We start from the raw sequence: 19,530 nt of genomic DNA, 5'->3' as shown, positions 1-19,530 counted from the left end.
TTATTAATTTAGTTAAACAATATAAATTAATATTTTATGCTCAACACAATCGATAAATGATAGAAAACAGACACATAATAATCGATAAAGTAAAAACGGAAGAGGACTTTTATTTAGGCAGAATTACACACCGGAAATATAGAACAATATTATTTTGGTTTACCGCAACGCCGCGTTTCCTACATTCACGAACATTTTGATGCATATTTCGCCTTTGTGTTTAATGTAAACAGCAAAAGGGACACATTTTACCAATTAAATGTAATTATATCTTCATATATGTTAAAACTCTTAAATATGAGGTATTTTCTCGATAAGTGTTGCATTTCGGAAGCCACACGTTCATAAAACATAACATCTTCTCCATTCGGTAGTGTTTTCAGTTGTGGTTGTGTCACATGAACAGACAGAAGAAAGATAAAAAGAAATGTAGTTTTACTTACAACTCCCACTATTTCAAGAGTTATGGAGTCTGCATTTTTAAAATTGTGCCTGTTATGTTTGACAGCACTGGGTAAGTGTAATAAATTGAGTCTTGTTTTATTAAATTTGATCAATATTGTAGCATGTGGAACTGAAAGTGTTTTAATGTGTGTGTTCCCAAAACACTTCAATATTAATAATGTCAGTATCCATTATGTGGTGTTTTTTAATGTTTCAGTGGCTGTCATATCAGGAGGGAAGATGAAGATAGTTGAGGAACCTAATACATTTGGGTCAGGATTCCAGCAAACCCTCTAAAATTTTCATTTCAAATATGAGATCTACTTAAACAACACAGTCTGAATCTCCATATTCCTTTCCTTTGATTTTTCAGGTTGAATAATCAGCTTATGTCTCAGAGCAATCGACTGCAGGCAAAGATCAGCCCATCTCCAGTGTCTGGACCTTCACATCTGCACAGACTGGCAGGGAAATGCTTCAACTATATTGAGGCCCTGTATGTAACATCTGCACATCTTTAAAACTATTGAAAAGTCATTTAAAAAAAAGTGTAGTAGCTTAATATACATATTTAACTTGCTTTATCTTTATGAATATGAATTGTGTGCAATTAAAAGAAACCTATTTTTAATTATTCTGTGTTTTTTAGATACAAATACGTATTCTGTCCATTTCATAATGTGACTCAGCATGAACAGAGTTTCAGATGGAACGCATACAGCGGTATATTGGGGTAATGATCTTTATAAAAGTTTTTATTATGCTTTCTTCTATTTAATTAAGCTTGCATTGTTTTAAATCACTGTGTATGTGTAGTATTTGGCAGGAATGGGAGATTCAGAATAACACGTTTACTGGCATGTGGATGCGAGAAGGAGATTCATGCGGAAACAAGAACAGACAGACCAAGGTTTGGTTTTTTTCCCATGAAAAATCTTTGTGTTAATTGTAATGTGACTTTATGGATGTTTTTTTGCCAGTAAATGGTGACGTGTGAAGGATGTCTCTATTCAGGTTCTCCTGGTCTGTGGGAACAGCAGTAAACTTTCGAGTGTTTCAGAGCCGCAGACGTGTGTTTATTCACTGACGTTTGAGACGCCACTTGTTTGCCATTCACACTCCCTCTTAGGTGAGTTAACCGCAGTGTTATTTTAGTATCTATTGTTGTTTTTAGCTGGTTTTGTCTTATTTTAAATAAGTGTATGTGATCCTGAGAGACCTTTGAAAGTTAGTTGAGGCTCTATCTGCAGTGTACCGAGTCTCACTGTGCACTTGTGTGTGTTTTCAGTGTATCCAGTTTTGAGTGAGCCATTACAGAAGGAGTGGGATGAAATCGCGCAAGCTCGATATGAAGATCTCCTCACAGAACAGGTGACAACAAACACACACACTGTTTTACTCTTCATGCCTCTGAGAACATAATAATAAGGGGTGTCTGTGTGTGTTTAGGGTTATAATAAGCTGCTGAAGGAGCTGTTTGAAGAGGCGGGTCTCCTGAGAAGAGCTCAGCAGCAGAAGGCAGAGGAGAGCACGACATCCCTCACACATCCGAGTCTGGAGCAGTGCAAACAGGTCAGAGAGACGCGTGCAGGACATCCTGCGCTCAGCTTGAGTCATGCTAGTGCTGTCAGCATGTGTTACGACCCCTGAGATGGTCAGTCAAGGGGAATAGGGGAGAAACACACATTCACAAACACACAACATAACTAGGTGAGGAGTAAAGGCAAATAAACACCACTACTGAACTGCAATCGATTGTTTTATTTACAAAAAGGTGCAATATATATCACGAGTAGAAATATTTACAATTGGAGGTAGCTTTAAACACACCTCAGACATATACACAGTATGGGAAAGTAATAAAAATACAGATAACAAACAGGCACTTGCAAATATAAGAAAAATAGGGAGAGTTGGAGAAGGAACGCGGGCGGCTTCCAAATCAAAGAAATAAACAAAAACAAAACTAAGCTAACTTACGGCCCAATCTCTAACATACCTGTCAAAAAGAAAATAATGAAATGAATGGTCTTCGCGTCCTCTGACGCACTACCTTACCTATTCTAACTACTGTTTATTTGAACAGGACTTTGAAAAGCAGCAAGCAGAGATAGAACGGCTACGATCGCTCCTAACACAACATAACATCTCCTATGAGGCGACAACAACAGGTGAGACATGCATGCACTTCTTCAGCTCATCTGATAGGCTCAGGTGGACGCAACAGCTTTAGCTCAGGTGGACACACGGGACACACAGGCTCAGGTGGGCACAACAGCTTTAAGGCACAAAAGCCCGGGACACACCAAGCCATCGTCAAAGAACTAGCGGTGACGAAAGCTGACCATGTTGTCAGCTGCATCTCGGCCATAAAGCTGCGCTTTAAAGGGTTAGTTCACCCAAAAATTAAAATTCTGTCAGTAATTACTCACCCTCATGTTGTTCCAACCCCGTAAGACCTTCGTTCATCTTCGGAACACAAATTAAGATATTTTTTATTAAATCTGAGAGCTGATCACTCCTCCATAGGCTTCTAAATGATTGAAACTTGTCGGCCCAGAAAAGTTATTAAAGACATCGTTAATATAGTCCAAGTGACTCCAGTGGCTCAATCTTAAGTTTATCAAGCGACGAGAATACTTTCTGTGCGCAAAAACAAACAAAAATAACGACTTTATTCTACTATTAATTTCCTTCTCTCTGAGCCTTGAGTTAGTTTACGTAGTGTTTTTGCGTAGCGCGTCTGTGTTGCACGTCACCACGTATGCTCACTATTGGTCGACGCTTGTCATGTGTGTGATGCGTCTGACGTGCAACACAGACGCGCTACGCAAAAACACTACGAGGCCCAGAGAGAAGGAAATGAATAGTGGAATAAAGTCGTTATTTTTGTTTGTTTTTGCGCACAGAAAGTATTCTCGTCGCTTGATAAACTTAAGATTGAGCCACTGGAGTCACTTGGACTATATTAACGATGTCTTTAATAACTTTTCTGGGCCAGCAAGTTTCAATCACTTAGAAGCCTATGGAGGAGTAAGACAGCTCTCAGATTTAATCAAAAATATCTTAATTTGTGTTCCGAAGATGAACGAATGACTTACGGGGTTGGAACAACATGAGGGTGAGTAATTACTGACAGAATTTTCATTTTTGGGTGAACTAACCCTTTAACACACCAAAAGGACTATAGGTGACCGTCAACTAGCACATGTGTTCTGCATCTGCGTGTAAGTAAATATCAGCAGGTATCAATAGTCTATTTTCATCATTCAAAATAGGGAAACCAAAACTAGGACTGCAGATATACACACCGTAAACAAAGCAGCGCTAGCTTTGCATTTTGAATATCATGCTGATCACTCTCTTTATTCCAGGCAGCTCATGTTATTATGAAAATATTCCTGCATTCAAATGCTCAGGTAAATGATGTAACATTATAACAGCCTTATACCCATAATTTGTCTGTGTCTTTGCTCGCTTTTATTCTCGTGCACTGACTCGTTCGCTAAGCTGAACATCCAATCAGAGTTTTCTCTCTCTCTCACCGACGGCGATTCAACACGCTGAATCTGCCCAAAAAACCCAGATGGCGTCCGACGAGAGCCAACGGTGCGGAACACACTGAAAACACTTGGAGCACATGGCTTGGTGTGTCCCGGCCTTTAAAAATGCCTGAATGTGTCATTTATTTTATCCCTATGAAGCCTTCTGTGTAATATTTGATATGCAAATGTCTAAGGCTTCTAAATGATCAACGGGATCAAAACTTGCTGAAAAACCTGTTGCATACAATCTACCACATGCCATCTGTCGTCTGTCTGATAGTTTATAGCAAGTAAAAGGCATTTTAGTAAAATTCTAGAACTGTCCATCATAAGGTTGTGGTTCACGTCTTTTTGCTTTGAAATCTGCACTGATTTTATAAAGTATATGTAAGAATACATTTTATGTTGTTAGTATTGAACATTTAGTGGACTGAAGCAACTTTACTTGATTATCCATACATCAATTTTTGTAGAAAAATCATGTTAAAATATGATACATCAGGCTTTTGAGAAAGATCTCTCAATCATCATTGTATTGCATTGCATTATATGTTTTACTCTCCACAATAAAATCTACAGAGCTCTGATCATAAAACTAAGCATTTAAATATCTTTCTGAGACTTATTATTTTTATTATTAAAGATATAGAGTGACAACTGATTTTATATACATTTTATGTAAGTAGTTATAAAATCTCACTGATTTACATTACAAGCTGTCAGATCTTCATATTACTTTTTAGCCATATAAATAACAACATTTGCATATTTTTGCTCAGTTTGTCCCTCTGAATAAAATTGGTGTTTTTTTCCCCTTCTCAAAAATGAGCTTCATATTATCCTATATAAAAAACTGACGTATCAAATATGATACTCACAATGTATCAATGTAAAAAGCACACTTTTTTTGGGTCTAAAAACTCAATAAACTGTTCCATTACATTTTTGACTATTATTATTTCGTATGTCAGACTTCACAAGGTTAAAGAAAGCTAGCAAAGCCTAAATATTTCACAAAAATAATTAGTTGATGATGCCAAGATGCACCAATGGAATTGTTCTCGCTCTCTCAGACAGGACACAGGATCAGGGTCCCGTCGAGCCCTCGCTCCTCCAGGAGCAGCACCTGCGCGGGGACACCGGCTTTATTGCTGATCTGCACTGACATGCCCAGCAGGACCACAAAACATTCAGGAAAATAATATTACTGTGAGATAATGCTAGTTTTAATTTTGACTTGATTTCGTCTGACCTGAGAAATAAAGATTTTATCACATGACAGAGTTCATTTTTTTAATTTTCTGTTTGCGTAAAAACTTGTCTGTGTGCTACTATGAAAACATTGCGGGAGCCTTGTTGTTTGATCATCAAAACCAGCCTGAATGTGTTTTTGTATTTAATAAGGATGAGTTGCATGGCAGTAAAATGAAAAACATAAGGTCTAAAAATGCAGTTTTTTTGTTTTTTTTTACTTAAGCAACATGTTTTTAGAAAGCAGTGTTATGCGTGAGACGCTGAAAAAGTCGCGATGGTCAAACACACCTGACATAAAATACGTTCTGCGTGAACAACCTCTAAACAATGCTGGCTCAAACAATGGTGAATGTTTTTTTGCAAGCAACTTTAATGTTCACATGACATGTTTACTGCCTATTTTTCTGCCAAAGTATTACATTCTTCCGAGTGACTCACTCGGGATATTCAATGAGAAAAAAGTTTGGGTGGGACTTCACTTAATCTTTTAGTTGGATTGGAGGTTTTTGATTACTAATACTATGGTAGAAATAGTCTAGCCTGTTCACAAGAATATGTGTCACCCATGATTAATTCCAAAACTGAAAGTTTCGATATCATCACAAAATGGCAGCCGCCATGAGGGCAGACCACCAGCTTTTTCAAGGCCACTGAAATTACTAGATTCTTGATCTTGGGCAGGTATTCATAATTTTAAGCATATTTATTAGTATTATTTTTATACAAGTATTCATTTCTAAGAGGAAAAAAAATTGCTGTACCTTTAAAATCAAAAGTTAGTTTTTTAGGCTGGCCTTTTTTTAAATTATTAAATTCTATAACTATTGCATGACTATAACAGTAGTTAAAAATGGAGTAGAGATTTTAATTCATAACCTTGGGAAGGTGTGGACCGAGTGTTGATGTTTGATTGATGAATAAATCGTAGGAATTATTCGTCGTATTTTCATAGATTTTAAACGTAATTTAAATTACCTAATCAAAAACAGTTCTTCTAAACTGCAGTAGCGTATATAATTACAATAGCTACTTCTTGGGACTCTACAGTGAAGTAATTGATGAATCATTTTGTCATCAATCATCAATCAACACTGCGTTAATATTAACTGTCCAAACGAACCGATTCGCTAAAATGAATCGTAGGCTACGTCCCACTGCCAGGATCCGGTGACTTGAGATTTGAAATACTCTTTCTGAACCACTAGATGGCAGCATCCAAAACTCTATCGTTTTTTTTTCGACGCACTTCTCTGCTGTGTGTAAACAAACCAAGCATTTTAGCCGAAATACTCTGTCATTTACACAGAAATCCCCTTCTCACGCCCTCAAGTCTCTTATTTGCTCTCATCCAATTTCTGCTCTTTTCTTTGCCATCACTAGACAGCACTGGCAGAACAAACAGCCCACATCCAGCTGCAAATAACAGACCAAGCCCTCGAGCAATCGGTTCCAGGGCAGCATTTTCCTCCTTGGTTGTAAATAAGATGTTAAATTAGGATGTAGCAACCGTGTGTCGAGACGCATCTTGTTAGAAGCCGAAAAGGGAAGAGGAGAGCTCAACTGAAAATGACCAGACCATGAAAAATAAAATCCAATTACATAGAGACGGCCGAACTCACCAGAGAGCAAATAAAACTATATTTTTTACTTCTCCTTCAGAGTCTGCCCGTGCAAAACGTGCCACCATGATTGCTATGCGGTTTCTAAGGTGTTCTGTGGTTTATCGCACTGGAAAAAACTATTTTACTTAAAATATACATTTTTTCAACAAACCTTTTAAGTAAATTCAACTTGCCAACTTTTGTTGTACTTAAATATATGAGTTCACTTAACATTCTTTACTTAAAAAATATCGAACACAATAGAATCTTCTAACTAATTGCAAGTTGTGTTAACTTAACATTTAAGGTCATAGGTCAAATTGATAAATTCACCAAAATCACAATATTATAAACAGCATTTTAAATGCTTTGTGTGTGTGTGTGTGTGTGCCTAAAAAATGGCTAAATTTAAGATTTATGTATTTGAATTGCATATAAAATTTCCATTAATTTTAATTAGTTTTAACATAAACAAACTAATAAACAACCCTCTACTGCATGCATTTTGATGGCACATGATACAAATTATTCCAAATCATTTCTTGGCCCATTTGGGAACATTTTATTGATTTATTGAAAAAAGTCCCTCCCCCAACCCCCCCACCCCAAAATATTTTTGTTTTGCCTGAGGGCAACGTTGTGGAACAATGGTAAAGAATCATAGAGAAAATTATCATTATACAATTCTCAGAGAGCAATACAAAATGTAATGTGATGCATATTTGTCAGTCATACATAAATGAAACTAGTTTATTGCAGTAAGTGCATAATCCTATTTTCAAAATTAATTTGTGCAAATTGCTTAGGATCTGTTTTAATCACCGTAATAATGCACCTCTCCTCAACAAATCACATGATTTGAGAGCTCATTCATATCTGTAGTCGCACAATCAAGAGAGACTGATTTATGGCACACCTGATCTGAGACTGAAGTGGCGTCTGATTTCTGAAAGAGAGAGTGAGTGACCTTATTACAAAGCTCTCTCTCTCTCTCTCTCTCTCTCTCTCTCTCTCTCTCTCTCTCACACACACTCTCTCTAAACTCTCAAGAGATGAAGCTCTTGCCTGCAGGACATCCTCTGCCTCACAATGACGCATTCAAAGGGTGCAGATATTTATATCAGGGTTGTGTACATTAGATCCTCAGTCACTTCAGGATTGCAGATGACTCATATGGCTCCCTAATATTGGACTGCTTTGAATGGGCGTTTCACAATCAAACAAGTAGTTTTACTTCTGCACAAGCTGTTTGGATCAATTTTGGAGGAAAACATTTAACACTGACAAATGCATGCAGAACACAAAAAGGTCAGTGCTGACGTTTCCATCAGGCGCATGACAGATGCATTTGATGAACTTCAGCGCCTGTCACTCAAACCTCAGGTGGGCAATTAAGGCCTTTCATCTAATTAGATCTGAATAACAAAATATGGCAATGACATTCAGCATGAAATCCGTGAACTTCACAGTTTTGTCTGTCTATTAATTTCAGAACTGAAGAACTTCTCATAAATGTTCTCGAGAGATCTACGACCTCTGAATGAGCTTGCGGTCAATCAGCGAGAACAAGACTGAGAAAATCCTCAAAGGGCTGCTTATCAATTCTTAATAAATGCAAGTATTTAAACCAGAAATCTTCCTTCATATATGTACAGATTTCATTAAAGGAGGGACGTCAGGGCGAGAGACAGAGACTGAGACAACAGGCCTCTGTGGAGAGAGAGTCACGTGATGCTGACGCTCCTCCAGCACCGGCATGCAAAACAGGCTTGAACACATTGATAAAAGATTTTTTTTATGTTTATTAATAAGGGTATTTACATAATATTTTTCCTGTAATAATAATACTACTTATTAGTAAGTATAATAATACTTAATAGTTATTATTTACAAAGATTACATACTATTATTAATATAATATTATAATGGTGGTAGGCTACATAATAATAATAATTATTGATATTAATATTATATTAATAATAGTATGATATTATATTACAAATAATATCATAAATATATATTACTATTTTAAATTATTTATATATATATATATATATATATATATATATATATATATATATATATATATATATAAATAAAATAAGTTTATTATATAAAATAAACTATATTACAACAATATAATCATAATAATAATTGTCATCATCGTTGTTCAAAAAAATAATGTATACTCTCAACAACAATAATTATAATAATAACATAAATAAATGGATAGAATGTTTATTAATAATTATATTTTTGTAATAACTTTATATTTGTATTGTAATTATAATTTATTAGGTGGCATATAATAATAACATATATATATATATATATTTAAATATTTAAATATATATATATATATATATATATATATATATATATATAATAAGCAATTAATCATTCAAAAATCATTAATTAATCATTAGTAAATTATAATAATTATATTTTTTTGTAATCATTTATATATTTCAATGTAATTATATTTTTTTAGCATTAGTAGGCTATTGTTTATATAAGTTTATAAATGCACAAGATTAATACCAAAGTAGTTACTTCACAATGTTATGTCATATTATAAAATGATTATAAAATAATTATTGTGCATAAACATGGGCTTACTGGGCAGACATTTGCAGCAGGATTCCACGTTCAAGCCCATATTTTATAAGACAGTGTTTCCAAAAAAAAACATGTCGACCTGGATAAAGTGAGGAGACAGCAACTTAAACTAGGACAAAGAGTGTGCAAGCTCAAGATGAGAGAAAGTGTAATGAAAAGAAACGGAGGCGTAACACAAAGGAGAGGTGAGATTACTCTGTGTTTGGGCTTTCAGAAGGATGTTTAAAACGGTTTCTTTCCATTCTTGTTAATGTGTGGAAACGTCAGTGTTATTTTACTAGATTTACATTTCCTGAAATGTTCGTTTTAGGCTGAGGTTTAACACCACTGCAGTGTAAGTCGCTTTGGATAAAACCATCTGCCAAATGCATAAATGCACATTTACTTCTTTCCCCTGACTGTTACACTATATTAGATCATAAAAGAAAAAACAATCACAATGCAGTATTTAGGTTTTGAATGACGAACAATGAATGTCTATGGGAAATTCTGATGCATCATGATGATATTTGTTGTGCTGCCTTTAATTTAATTGTAGTAATAAACATGGTATTTCATTATTGTATTATATTAATGAGAATCTAATGAAAAACTGAAATAATTTATAAAACCTATAGCCTATAGACATATTTTAAGTCACCATGACATTAAAACTGACAATTCTTGTTTTTATGGAATATCGCAGCGTTTATTATAAAAGATTTATCTATGCACATAATTATTTTTACTTATAATCTTTAGTCTAAATAACTTCCTTCCCTCTTGCAGCAACATCTCTTCTCTGATGATGTGTTTACTGGCGTGAGGGCGGGGCAACCTGTCACTCACATCAGATCCACCAATAGCAAACCACAACCATCCAATCAAATCCCCACGGACAAAATCAAGCCCCGCCCTACATTTATTCTTGTTCGAGAAGCTGTTTTACTCGTATGTACGTCACAATAGGGAAGAAAAGACTATCCCTACCATTTCAGCCGACTATAAAAAATAGAAAAACTAATAAAAATGACAGAAATTTATAAAAAATACCTAAAATTAAAATAAAAACATGAAAACCTATTTATAAAAATATTAGTATCTCGACTAAAAAAAGAAACAGTACACATTACAGGAATAAGAACTTGGAAGGAAAATGTGCTTGGATGTCACAGAATGCGAAAAATATCTAAAAATAGGTTTGATGTTCTGCATTAAATTGTGGGTGAAAATGAAGCCTGGATGCCGGGACGCTGCTGGCTCGAGGGCTTCTGTGATCATGTGAACACAGGCCATTGGCTGAGCACATCTCACATCCCTAAAGGACCCTGGATGCTGCGAGACACAGACGCCGTTCTTCCAGCATCCAGGAGCGCAAACGCAATGAAGTAGGTCATTCACGCACAGATACAACCCCCTCCCCTCTCTCTCTCTCTCTCTCTCTCTCTCACACACACACACTGTACATCACTGATGACTGAACACACACACAAGCTCCTCTCTCCTCGTGCTCCAGCAGAACCTTCACAAAGGAAACACTGAACAGGACTGTGATTTTTCCACATGAGCGCAGGACTGGAAAGCAAAGCTGAGGATGTAGAGCAGAGCAGTGTGTGTGTGTGACAGAGCTCTGAGCCAGACGTCCTTCAGGAACGCTGAGGAAACTCATTCTTTGTGATTGAAGATCATGCTTTTCTGAGGGGAATGAGCTGGTAGACGCGGCGTTTGGATGCAGGAACATGAGGGAGAGAGAGAGGGCACCAGCAGGTGAGTCCTGGAGATCTGGGAAACTGAAGCCTGCGCGTGTATTGATTTCTTTTGTCTGAAGACCGCTGAGGGCTCAACTGTTTGTTTTGCACTGTTGGTGGCACGGCGTGCATTCAGGCATTCTTGTTGATGTCTCCAGAGTCTGAAATCATAGGCGTGTTTGTTAACATTTATAATATCGCCAAAGCATGTGAAGTTACTGAATAAGGTGAAAAAAGAAAGGAAATAAAGGGGGAATAGAGGAGAAAGTGCTCAAATAAATGAATGAATGAATTAATTAATTAAAAAAATTATAAAAAAAAGGAATAGAATTCAATGAGAATGAATTCAGAACTGTTTTATTTTGTGTAATGCTGATGCATTTAGCGTTTTAAAAAATCCTGTAAACATGAGTTTGCATGTTTGTAAGTATATGCAAGAATGTTGTGTGTGAAATGAGTGTGACCTGTGAGGGAGGGCAGGTCAAAGGTCACCTTCACCTTCAAATTTAGGCTCAATGAGGAACAGATTGTCCCATTTATTAAGTGGGGTAATTATGATTTATTATAGTAAAGTGCATTCAAGACTTTTCAAAGTTATATATCAGTAAATTAAACTGATTATTGGAGTGCATTTTTACAAGAAATCACTACTTCAGAATTTCATGTTTAATTCAATGTTTTACTTGCCATTTCTTTCTTATTTGTGAAGTCTTGCAATGTCTGAGTGAAAAATGTTTCAAAATAAACATCAAATTTCCTTTCAAAGCAAACTGAAGTCATACACAAAATATATATGCGCTATTTCTTTCTATTATAATATATATATATATATATATAAAATTTACTTCAAAGTCTTCAAAATGGAGCTAATTAACATCAAACAGTTTCATAAAATGGAAAGTTTCTGTTCCAGCTCATTTTGTTGTTGTTCTGTAGGATTAATGTGCATTTCTTCCAATTGTCCTTCTGGAAATTCATTTTCCTGTCATTCCCATTCATTATCCAGTGTGTTATGGCTATTTCAATTGAAATTGGGAAGGGAAATTCCTAAATTCTCTTTGCTCAACCGGTTGAGGTACAGAATGAAGGGCGGGAGAGAACGACAGGTGGGTTAATGCAGTAAAAATAACAGGTATCTAGCCGAGGTAGACGATGACCTCTAGAGAAAATGAGAACGTTCCTGAATCGATTTCTCATTTGTTTCTCAGTCAGGGGCTAAAGAGTCCAGGATAGCAGGGGTTCGGCACATCAGAACTTCTGAGAGGTCATCTTAAGGTCATCTGTTGTTGTTGTTGTTGTGTAGCAGTGATGCTCAGCGGAGGGTCTTGCGCTGTCACAATGCATGATGCTGATAACATGAGGACTCATTCTAGGTCACTGCTTTATTCCCGTGAGCTCTGCGGGACGTCAGGACCGTGATTCAGTCAGTGCCCTTTGCTGCTGTTGAAATATTCACAAAGATTTGACTGCTTCGTCGGAGTGCAGAAGTGCTGACAAGAGGAAAGAAATAAGGACACGAGCGGTAGAGGGAGAAGAATAAACAGAGCAAAAGACAAAAGACGTCATCAAGGAGGTCTATAACACCCGGAGAGAGTTACTCTCCAGGGGCCGGTCTCACAAAACATTCTTCAGAACAGAGCTTGAAGTGGGCTGGCACTTCTATATATTAATCTTTAGTGTTCTTCTCACATGATACCGGTACTTTTCCACTCAGTCAAAGCATCAGTGCAAGCGAGCAGGGCCGTCGCGGGGCGAAAGGTGGTGACAAACACACACACACACACACACACACACACACACACACACACACACACACACACACACACACAAACAACATGATTTCAACCGAGGGGGCGGCTGTGAATGCAACGGACCGCTATTAATAACTATTTAAAATACATGGCACATTAGAAAACATGACTCCAAAAATAGTGTGCATGCTTATTATTAAGGTAATTTGTATATGACACAAAAAAGATGACCTTTGAGGTGATTTTGATCAGCAAATCTTCAACAAGAATGGCCATACAATCAGATGACAGATTTTACAATCAGATTTTTTTTTTTTTTACTTTTTTTTTTGTTCAAATTTTTTTTTTTAGGGGATTTTATGGTACCAAATTATATTTATGGAATTGTTATGATCCATTTGTTAGCTCTTAATCACTTTATGAGCATAGACCTGAAAATGACATTTAAACTGGTAAATCTAGAATTTTCTAATCATGTCCATGTCCATTTTTTATTTTATTTTTTGTTCACCCAGCAAGTCAAGTGCCAAAACCTTAACCGAGTTTCGTATCATTCCAATAAAATAAAAAAATTAAATATATAAAGCGTAAAACTGAACAGCATCAGAGGTTTAAGGAAATATTAAAAAAAAAAAATATTCGCAAATATATGAAAAATCATAAGAAATGTTTTAACTTCTCTCTTAAGAATTTTGTGCATTGAAAAAAAAAAATTCTTACTCAGTATTTTTGTCATTTTCCAGTGAAAGTATCAAAACATTCTTAAAATAGATATATTTACTTGGGAAGAAGCTTTTATAAACGTGCCTTAGAAAAAACATTACTGATGTACATCTTGAGACACAACAATGGCTCCGAGTGACAGATTTTAAGATCTTTCAGTTAAACCGCTCAAACATGCGTTAGTCTGGAATAAGCTTAAGCCTCGTCTGTGAAACCAGAGGTTAATATCTTAAAGTCATTTTGTTTCTCAAGTAAATATATCTTGATTTAGGAATTTTGAGATCTTTTAATGGAAAACGAGGCAAAATTACTAAGCAAGAGCTTACTAATCTGTGTGAATCTGGCCTCAGGACACACCTCCTCTTGAAATAAGTCTGTCAGTGCATGTGAGATGATGTGTGTGTGTTTCTCAGTGCCCAGGTGGGTGTCCTCGCAGCGGGACGGGGCAGTGAGACGAGCGGGGCTCCGGTCGAGGACATGCAGGCGCTGTCCATCACGTCTCTCTCCGCCTCAGAGGTAGAACAGCAGTATGAGCTGATCGCTGCTTTGGGGAAGGGCACCTACGGCAAAGTCGACTTGTGTGTGCATCGGACACAGGGTGAGTCTGGATGAAAATGAGGCAGTGCCATTTTTTTTCTTTTTTTTTTCTTTTTTTCAGTGGAACCAAAACAAAATGTTTTGCACAATCTCCTGGCTGCTCCTTTCCATACAATGGAAGTGAATGTAGATAGACACTGTCAAGCTCCAAAAAAGCTCCTCTATATTCAAATATAGAGGTCTTGATGCATCATGATGTTTTATTCATCGCTGTTTTGTGTATTGGCAGGAACTAAACTGGCTCTGAAGTACGTGAGTAAGAACAAGACGAAGCTGCGTAGTTTCCTGCGCGAGTACAGTCTGACGGCGGCTCTGGGCTGCAGTCCGTTTATCATCAAAGTCCTGAACGTCCTGTTTGAGACGGAGGACAGCTATGTGTTCGGCCAGGAGTACGCGCCCGCGGGAGACCTGTTCGACATCATCCCACCTCAGGTATCACTGCGCCTCATATTACCTGTTTAACACCTGCTGGTTTCATAAAGCTATTTTAGACCGGTCTATAGTGTTAGACAAGTCTAAAATCTGCTCATAGACTAGTCTAATGCAAATTAGACGGTTTCACAAAAATAAAGACTGCTTAATTTAGAGCAAAAAAATTAGACACCTGACCCCCAGGCTAACTTAGGTCTAAGACTCTGTTACCTTGGCAACCAGCAGTAACAATCAGTTACATTACAGACAGCCAAAAGAAAAGGGAAAATGGCTCATAATTTAAACATTTCTTCTTGTTACTACATTCTCCGCTAAATTTCCCAAGTAAAATGTCCTTGTAACTGTTATACTCCTCCAACAAACATATTTTCCGCTGGGGTAAACTGCACTGAGTGGTTTAATGCGCTTCCTCGATCCGCCATGTTGTTTTGTTTTGAAAAGTGTCTTATTTTACCCAGAATGCATTGCAGTGTAGTCCTACTTAAGATAGTCAGAGTCTTAAGTGCTTTGTGCAACGGTCTGATTTAGATGTCTATCTGAAGTCTGACTATCTACTATATCTAAGCCATAGTCAAAGTCTATCTTTGTGAAACCGGCCCCTGTATCAGTATTTCAGTGTGTTGGAATCCTGAACGCACACGCATGTTGTCACATGGTTGGGTCATATTTCAACCCAAAATAATGATGCTGAAAATTCAGCTTTGATCACAGGAATAAATTACATTTGACTATATACTGCAATAGAAAACAGCTACTTTAAACTGTAATAATATTTCACAGTTTTACTGTATTTTTGATCAGTCTTGGTAAGCAGAAAAGACTTCTTTCAAAAACATTAACAAAATTCATACCGAACTCAAACTTTTTTAGCCTGGATGACATGAACAGTACAGAAAACCAACTATCTGTATGTATCCGTTATCTAGACTCACGCTGAATCTTTCTTTTTTCACATTTTCTGTGCTATTTTGGTGGGAAAATATGGCCAAAAAAATGTTTATATCCAAAACATGCACAGGGAATTTGTATAACTTTATGATTGATAGGTATAGCCTATGTTAATTCTGCATACATCTGTGGAGTTCTGTGTGATCCTGCTTTTGATTATAGCAAACACTGTGAATCAACTATAAGTTTCTACTTCCTCCCTTATAGATTATGAGCTTATATACTCTCTGAACCTCCTCAGCTCTAAACTGTGCCGTCTTGTGTTCCCGTGTGTTTCCAGGCCGGCCTGCCGGAGGAGATGGTCAAACGCTGTGTTCAGCAACTGGGTTTGGCTCTGGATTTCATGCACAGCAAGAGTCTAGTCCATCGTGACGTGAAGCCAGAAAACGTTCTGCTTTTCGACCGCGAGTGCCGGCGTGTGAAATTGGCAGATTTGGGAATGACACGGCGGGCGGGCAGCCGGATCAAGCGGATCAGCGGCACCATCCCATACACTGCAGCCGAGGTGTGCCAGGCCTCGGTTTCGGATGGCATCGTCGTGGCGACGACCCAGGATGTGTGGGCTTTCGGAGTTCTGCTCTTCTGCATGCTCACGGGAAACTTCCCATGGGAAGCGGCGTTGCCTAGCGACGCATTCTTTTCGGAATTTCAGCGCTGGCAACGGGGGGCGTGTCCTCCAGGAGCCGTTCCCTCCCAGTGGAGGCGTTTCTCTGATGATGCGTTACGTATGTTCGGCCGGCTGTTGGCGTTGGAGCCGGAGCGGCGCTGTGGCGTTAAAGATGTGTTTTACTTCCTTAAATACGACCTGCTGAATCATCATCGCCGCAGAGCGTCCTGTAGGGCCCCGAGGGGAGGAGCCTCACGTTGCTCCGCCCACAGACACACAGAACCCTCCCCCCCTTCAAGCACTTCCTGTCTACGCCCCACCCCCCTCAAACGTAGCATCCTGTCGGAACCACATTCCTCGAGGGAAGAGTCCTCCAAAAGCCCGTCGCCCAACCGCCAAGACAAGAGCAAAGTGATGATGACCACTCCTATTGAGATTTGTGTATGAAGACAAAACTGAGTCTCTAAGTGTACGGGTTTCACTGGACGGCCGCGAAACTGGTAGCAATATTACTTCAGGAGAACTACTGGAAAAACGCTTGCACAAGAATGACAAGAACGCCGTAGGTTATTAAGAACTAGCAAAACTATTACTCTGTGACTCTGAAACCTCACTAATTTAGAGGAAAAGAAGGATCAAAATAACTTTGGTAGGTCACTTTAGCTCTAGAAATTATTTAGTTTTGCAAGAAAAACATAATTGCTTTTAATTTAAAAGAATAGTTCACTCAAAAAACAATAACATGTCTTTCTTTCTTATGGAGTCCCTAAAGGGACATGGTGAGGGAAAAATATGAGATGGGAAGGAAAAAATATGTCAATGCCTTTCCGTTCTCTTCCAAAACTTTTGCGTTTGACCGAGAAACTTTGCGTTCGCTTGCAAAACTTTTGTGTTCCCCTTAGAAACAAACTTTGAGATCGATCGCAAAACTTTTGTGTTCCCCTGAGAAACTTAGCGTTCACTTGCAAAGAACTCAAAAGGTGTGTGAGTGAATGCAAAGTTTCTCAGGGAAACGCAAAACACTTGGGTGTGAATGCAAAAGCACTGAAAAATACATTTTCCTCCCATCTCATATTTTTTCCCCCATCGCTTTGTCCCTTTAGAGGCTCCGTACTTTCTTGCATTGAACACGAATGAAGAAATACTGCACAATGCTCCATAATGGGTGCTTTAGATGTCAAGATCCTGAAATCACATCAAAGTACCATAGTTAGAGTCCTCTAAAGCCATATGATAGATTTATGTGAGGAAAAGTCATTGTGAACCAAAAATTGCATTGATGCTGATTTTTGCGTCTAAAATACATCTTCACTGTCAGAAAGAATGTGAAAAATCATCCCTTTAGCTTGTGACTGAGGCAGTACCCATAAAGGAACAATTTTGTAACATATCTAGGCCTAATAGGTGTGTATTAGTGCATATTATTTGTGTAAGTTACTAATATACACCTTTTAGGAGTAGATAAAGGTACAGAGTTGTAAGATTTTTGCACACATTTTCTAAAAGAGAAGATGCATTGATGATCATTGACATCAAATTGGATCCATCTTGATGTGCTGTATTTAAATTGAAGAGATATGCATTTAATTCACATTTTGGTCTGTTTCTCACTCGTGTGGCTTTACAAGACTTAGGCTAGAATATAGTGTATAGACTTCTTTTGTAGTGCTATTTTAGTATCATTGATATACTATAATAGATTGTCATATTTTTAATTTTAGGTAAGGTTTTAATCATTTTTGTTGGTTTTTTTAAATGTCTATAGTTTTAGTTATTTTAGTACTTTACTACTAAACAAAAATGAGAAATGTTGAGAAATGCAACACCAGGGTGAGTAAATGATGACTTAGTTTTTATTTTAGGGTGAACTATCCTTTTAACTTTTCAATAGTGCACTGAAACTCGGCAAACAGGGAAGTACACTGATGGTGTGAATATACGGATCGCCATCTTTTCTTCACGGAGGCTCGTCATCATGTGACTTTTGAACCAGCCTACGACAGAATCATACATGTGCACCAATAGAAGAAGAAAATATATTTTATACTGGATTTTTTTTAGTTTTACGAGAAAACTGGAAGAACTTCCACAGAGACACAGGACTTTTAAACAGTCTTCAAGAGTAAAGACACAGTCTCCATAGATCACAGGGATTTTATTATGCATCTTTGTATTTGAAGTGTGCATTCAAACACCTTTCTATGAGATTTCTGAAGAAAAGCATCAGGAGCGGCGATCTTAACGGCTCAACTGAGACCCGTCTTCCGTGTTCTCGTATAAAGAGTCATTTAGGTAAGCAAAGCCTCAAGGGATCATTCAAGAACACGAGAGCATCTGCTCTCTAGAACATTGTGACTGTGTTTCGTCAGGTAGTGCTAATTTGTAGCTTCTTTTGTATCAGAGAACAAACGATCAATTAACTAACTTCTAAAGAGACTCTTTTTAGTCTTAAATTAAAGTGTATGTTTACATAGGATGCATTAGATAGTGATCTAGGTGGTATAGAGCAGTTAATGTTAATGTTTGAGGTATGTTGCCACGTCTCATCAAAAACAAACTCAAGAACAGACGAAAAGAATATGACACATAATCTGAAGGAGTTCTCTGTTGTGGTTAGTATGAGATAATAGCAATCATAAAACGGTTTAATGATAATGGATTTTGCTCTTTTTATAGGACTGTTTCATGGTTATAAAAGTTGTTCAAATGAACTTGGAATATCAACCTACAATAGTTGGTGTTTTTTTATTTAAAAAAAAAAAAGAGTACATTTATAAAACTAGATGTTATTTAGCTGTTGTAAGGATTGTCATACAGTCGTAGATTGTTCTGAATGATAAACAGCTAATTAAACAGATTAAATGCACATTGAATTGCACCTTTTGCCTCTATAATTTTGTGTGTGTGTGTCACAGTTTAAAACTACTACAACACTACATAAACAGAAATTAAGGTCACCTACTTCAACTTAAATAAATGTATCATGCATGGTTGCAAGTTAAAATTATGATTTATTGATTTTATTAAACCTTATAAGTTGAAAATGTTATTTTGATGAGTTCTGTTGACATAATTGCCACTGTCCCTTTTCTGTCCCCTCTCATTACAGACATCATTCACTCTTCTCTAACCACTGGAATCGTTACTTCTTCTCTTAAAACAGCTGCTGTTATACTCCATTTCTTAAAGGGATGGTTCGGAGTAACTTCAACCCATTGCACCATGACCTCGAGCCAAACTCCCCCCCAGAAGCTTTTTTCCCTTGGTCGAACATTATTAAAG

General features: G+C 37.2%; 2 protein-coding genes across 2 annotated transcripts; both read left to right on the top strand.

Moving 5' to 3' along the window:
- Nucleotides 1-125: 125 nt before the first annotated feature.
- gnptg (N-acetylglucosamine-1-phosphate transferase subunit gamma) lies at nt 126-5,440 on the top strand. Its single transcript, XM_079863044.1, has 11 exons — nt 126-261; nt 375-514; nt 662-716; nt 818-940; nt 1,094-1,177; nt 1,261-1,354; nt 1,459-1,573; nt 1,733-1,815; nt 1,894-2,016; nt 2,531-2,615; nt 5,063-5,440. Exons 2-11 carry the CDS (start codon nt 466-468, stop codon nt 5,152-5,154), a joined length of 903 nt encoding a protein of 300 aa, XP_079719170.1. The 5' UTR covers nt 126-261; nt 375-465; the 3' UTR covers nt 5,155-5,440.
- A 5,363-nt stretch (nt 5,441-10,803) lies between these two features.
- Nucleotides 10,804-18,994, top strand: sbk1 (SH3 domain binding kinase 1). Its single transcript, XM_079863041.1, has 4 exons — nt 10,804-11,209; nt 14,078-14,262; nt 14,491-14,693; nt 15,922-18,994. The coding sequence occupies exons 1-4, from the start codon at nt 11,172-11,174 to the stop codon at nt 16,693-16,695; spliced, it is 1,200 nt and encodes a 399-aa protein (XP_079719167.1). The 5' UTR covers nt 10,804-11,171; the 3' UTR covers nt 16,696-18,994.
- Nucleotides 18,995-19,530: the final 536 nt, after the last annotated feature.

Source organism: Squalius cephalus (genome assembly GCF_949319135.1).
Source record: "Squalius cephalus genome assembly, chromosome: 25".
NCBI lineage: Eukaryota > Metazoa > Chordata > Actinopteri > Cypriniformes > Leuciscidae > Squalius > Squalius cephalus.
This window is presented reverse-complemented; position numbering and strand designations above follow the sequence as displayed.

What these genes read in the sequence shown, in the direction of transcription:
- gnptg (XM_079863044.1), top strand. Translation starts at nt 466, where the DNA reads ATGGAGTCTGCATTTTTAAAATTGTGCCTGTTATGTTTGACAGCACTG. An exon ending in GTTATGTTTGACAGCACTGG is followed by an intron (nt 515 to 661) that starts GTAAGTGTAATA and finishes TTAATGTTTCAG; the next exon opens with TGGCTGTCATATCAGGAGGG. An exon ending in GAGGAACCTAATACATTTGG is followed by an intron (nt 717 to 817) that starts GTCAGGATTCCA and finishes TTGATTTTTCAG; the next exon opens with GTTGAATAATCAGCTTATGT.
- sbk1 (XM_079863041.1), top strand. Translation starts at nt 11,172, where the DNA reads ATGCAGGAACATGAGGGAGAGAGAGAGGGCACCAGCAG. An exon ending in GAGAGAGAGGGCACCAGCAG is followed by an intron (nt 11,210 to 14,077) that starts GTGAGTCCTGGA and finishes TGTGTTTCTCAG; the next exon opens with TGCCCAGGTGGGTGTCCTCG. An exon ending in TCGACATCATCCCACCTCAG is followed by an intron (nt 14,694 to 15,921) that starts GTATCACTGCGC and finishes GTGTGTTTCCAG; the next exon opens with GCCGGCCTGCCGGAGGAGAT.